Consider the following 3,674-nt stretch of genomic DNA (forward strand, 5'->3'; position numbering starts at 1 on the left):
ACCTGCTACAAAGTACAATGTTAATATAAAAACAGAAATATTTCCTATTAGCAAAGTAAAAATGCTACAAGTTATCAACTAGATCGCATTTGTGACGATTATTGTAAACCTCATGATCTAATGAGGACTTCATATGTTGTGGTACTAAATGATCGTAAGTGTGATGTCGTTTTACACTTAGATAAGAAATTATAGAAGACTCTTGTTGATTATTTTCACAAAACTGGTGAGTTTGGTTGGTTGAAATTGTGCTTGAACATTGACTGTAAAATATTTAAGTTTAACCTGTATCTAATAGTCTATTTCAAAAAAAAGAATTTGAAGTTTAATTTAACACTCAATTTTACAACTTATTTTTTAAACTTAATACAATAATTTAGTTTTCTATAAAAAATTCCTTAAACTTATATAATTAAGAATTAAATACTCATCTATAAAATTCGAAAGTATCTTTTTTTTAAACCATAAACTATTTTATGTTTTTTAATTTTTAAGTTAGATTTGAAATGAAATCAAACTGCTTTTTAAGGATTTAAAACTTTTTTTTAGTATTTTATATTCTCATTCAAAATAAAACTATTTTATTTGTATTTTTTTTGCAATAAACTTTGTACTAATTTTGAAAGTTAGTCATTACCTATCAAAAAATTCTATACTTGATCGTAAATTATACATGATATCTTAGTTTAATTATGTAGACAGTTTTTTAATGAGCAAAAACTACATAAGATTTAAAAAAAAGTGTTTCATTTAAAACAAAATTAAAACAAGTATAAGCTGTTTAGAAGGAAAAAAAAACAGGACTCAGTTGATAAGTCTAGTGAAGTAAGATGCAAAGAAAAAATAAATCAGAAAAAGCTATGGTAGTTTTACTTACCATTTTAAGTAATTAAATAAAACTTAGAATTAACATAACCTCTTACATTTTGTATTATAGACTAAAAAAGTGTGTCTTTTTTTAAATAAAATAATAAGTTTTTAATGGTATTGATTTATATAACTTTTTCTAAAATTTATTTAGAAAAAAAAATTAATGTCTTAGTATGATATTTTAAATTATTCTATTTTCATCGTTACTACTAGTTTTAAATCAGCTACAAACCTACTGTTTTTTGAGTCGCTTCTTTTTTTCTTTTTACTATGATTGCTAGCTAGAAGACAGTTAGGAATTTTGGTGTTTGTAACAATTGGTATAAATGAGTCGAACTCCGTTGTTGCATCTATCATACAGCTATCCCGATTACGACTTAAGTTATCAGAACTTTTTTTTGCTTGATTTTCAGTTTTTTTCAAACGTGTTTCCATGAAAGGTTCACATTCTGCATAAATTTGGTTTGCTCTAGCATTTTCTACTTGGTTTAAGTTTTGAGTTGGTACTTTAGCTGCAGGAGAACGTTTTAAATAGCAGTCGTAATCATCCCCGCAACAACAATCTTCATGATACGAACTTATACCAGCACAATGACTTTGTCTGTCAAAAATTTTATTATGAGAATCTTCGCTTTTTAACTTTTCTCTGTAAAGATAGTAAACACATACAAAAAATAAAGCAAGCGAGCATGCAAACAGGATCGTCAATATAATAATAACAGCGGTGAGCGTTTTTTCTTTGTTATCGTGTTCCAACTTAGTTTGGCTTTTAGTCTCTACTTTTTTTGTAGTAACAAACATGCACTGACGTGCAGAAATTTCTGACTGAACACAAACTTGGTATGATGTCCCACTTTTTAAATTTCTAGCTGTAAAGCTCTGCCCCAAACGCTGTGATCTAAACATAGGCTCGTGTACTTTACTGCAGTTCAAGCCACAATAAACTGGACCATATGTTATCATCATGTTTTCTAGTATCATATAGCTAGGGTCATTATGTTCCCATGATACTGTAAAGTAGGTTTCCGACATATCAATTATTTGAAGGGCTAAAGGTTTTCTACTTAAGCAACTCATCATACTCGTATCAGAATCACTGAGTAGACTTCCTTTATACCGTGATGGAGAAGCACATTTCATTTCATTTCTATTACTAATAGCAGCTTGTGTCTTGGACAACCAGCCTATAAAGTATTTAAGGTTACAGTCACAAACCCAAAGATTGTTTTGAAAGTTAATAGCATTTTTTGAACCAATCTTGTCCAAAGAATTGTTTTTCACAGTATGAAGATGGTTAAATGAAACATCTATCATCTAAAATTTAAAAAATGTTTAAGATTTTCACAAAACTGAAATATTATTAGATTTAAAAAATTAATGTATAATTCTTATTATTGTATAATATTTTTTTTTTATCTAATCTTTTATAGACTTTTTTCTTGATTTAAACTAAACCAAATAAGGTTTAAAGATAAAGTACATTAGGTTATGATTTTAAAAGTGTTATATGTAATTAACCTGTACATTTTTTAAAGTTTCCATTCCTCCGTGGTCTTCACTTTCACTTTTATAAAGAACTTTTATTTTATTGTAAGCAATTTGTAGACTTTTTAATTGACCAGGCAGCTTTGGAGGAATATTGATTAGGTTGTTACGTTTCATATTCAACTTTTTCAAGTTTCTTAAGTAAGAAAACGACCCGAGCTTTATAAAAATGCTTTTTAGATTGTTGTTTTCCAATTCTAAAACTTCTAGTTTTACGAGGTGTTGGAAATCCTCGACATTAATTTTTTGAATTTTGTTATGCTTTATACTCAAAACTCTTAATGTTGAAGGTAAGTACGAAGGTATTGAACTTAACTTGTTTTCATCTATGATAAGTTCTCGAAGAGACTGTGTGTCCTTGAAAGTTTTAGAGTTGAAAGAACTTGTCGTGAGAAAATTTGCTTCAAGATTTAAAGTTTTTAACTTTTTTAGACCACTAAAGTTAACCGATTTTATATTATTGTTACCAAATTCTGCCTTTAAAATAGAGATTGGTAAACAAGGAACTTTATCTAATAAGTTATAGTTCATATTAACTTCAAATAAATTTGTCAATTGAAGTAATTTGGTGTCAAGCTTGGCGGAGTTTTTAATCATGTTTCCATGCAGTATTAACTTTTTTGTGTCTTTCATAGTTCTTCCAGGAATTTCTATCAATTTTTTTTCCTGACAAAAAACCCAATTCTTTATAGATATTTTTCTGCAAGGGGAAATCATACCGTCAGCAAAAAAAGTATACAACTCCATAATGGCGTATAATATGATTAAGTAAGACGTCATATCGATGAATTAAGGAATAAAAAACATTATAAGTAAAAAATATTAATCTGAAATGTATAGAGATGTTAAAAATAAATAATGTTAAATGTTATTAATGTTAAAAATATTAGTAAAAATACTTCACTTAAAGTACCTTGTATTAAATATTGTATAAATAGTGAATTGTAGAAAAGAACTAGTGTTAAAAGTTTTTTTATTGAATAAGTTCTTTTTTCAGTTTAATTAAAAAATTTTTGATCTACAAAACAAAATAAGCTTTTCGAGTAACTTTTGCCTTTACTTCAATTGATCTTAAAAGTCAGATATAAATGATAAACTTTGTAGAAGTTATCTAGTTTATTAATTATATTGTAAATAAAGCAGTTTTCTCATTAAGATATTATTAAAAAAATAAAATTTAATAGTAGTTTTTAGTTTATAGTTTTGTTCAAATTCATATTTGTATGAAAAATTTTGTATGATCATTTTTTAACTTGTAG

At 26.6% G+C, this 3,674-nt stretch overlaps 1 protein-coding gene across 1 annotated transcript; it reads right to left on the minus strand.

Moving 5' to 3' along the window:
* Positions 1 to 1,461: 1,461 nt before the first annotated feature.
* LOC145841368 (leucine-rich repeat transmembrane protein FLRT2-like) lies at positions 1,462 to 3,178 on the minus strand (the record flags this gene model as incomplete). The annotated part of the gene is made up of 2 exons (XM_082948729.1): positions 2,389 to 3,178; positions 1,462 to 2,184 (listed from the first exon to the last, which is right to left on the minus strand). Coding segments are annotated over exons 1-2 (1,497 nt in total), but the record flags the coding sequence as incomplete, so codon positions are not given.
* Between the last annotated feature and the right edge of the window lie 496 nt (positions 3,179 to 3,674).

The sequence above is a fragment of the Thalia democratica genome, chromosome 7, assembly GCF_965202585.1.
Source record: "Thalia democratica chromosome 7, ktThaDemo2.hap1.1, whole genome shotgun sequence".
Classification (NCBI taxonomy): Eukaryota; Metazoa; Chordata; class Thaliacea; order Salpida; family Salpidae; genus Thalia; species Thalia democratica.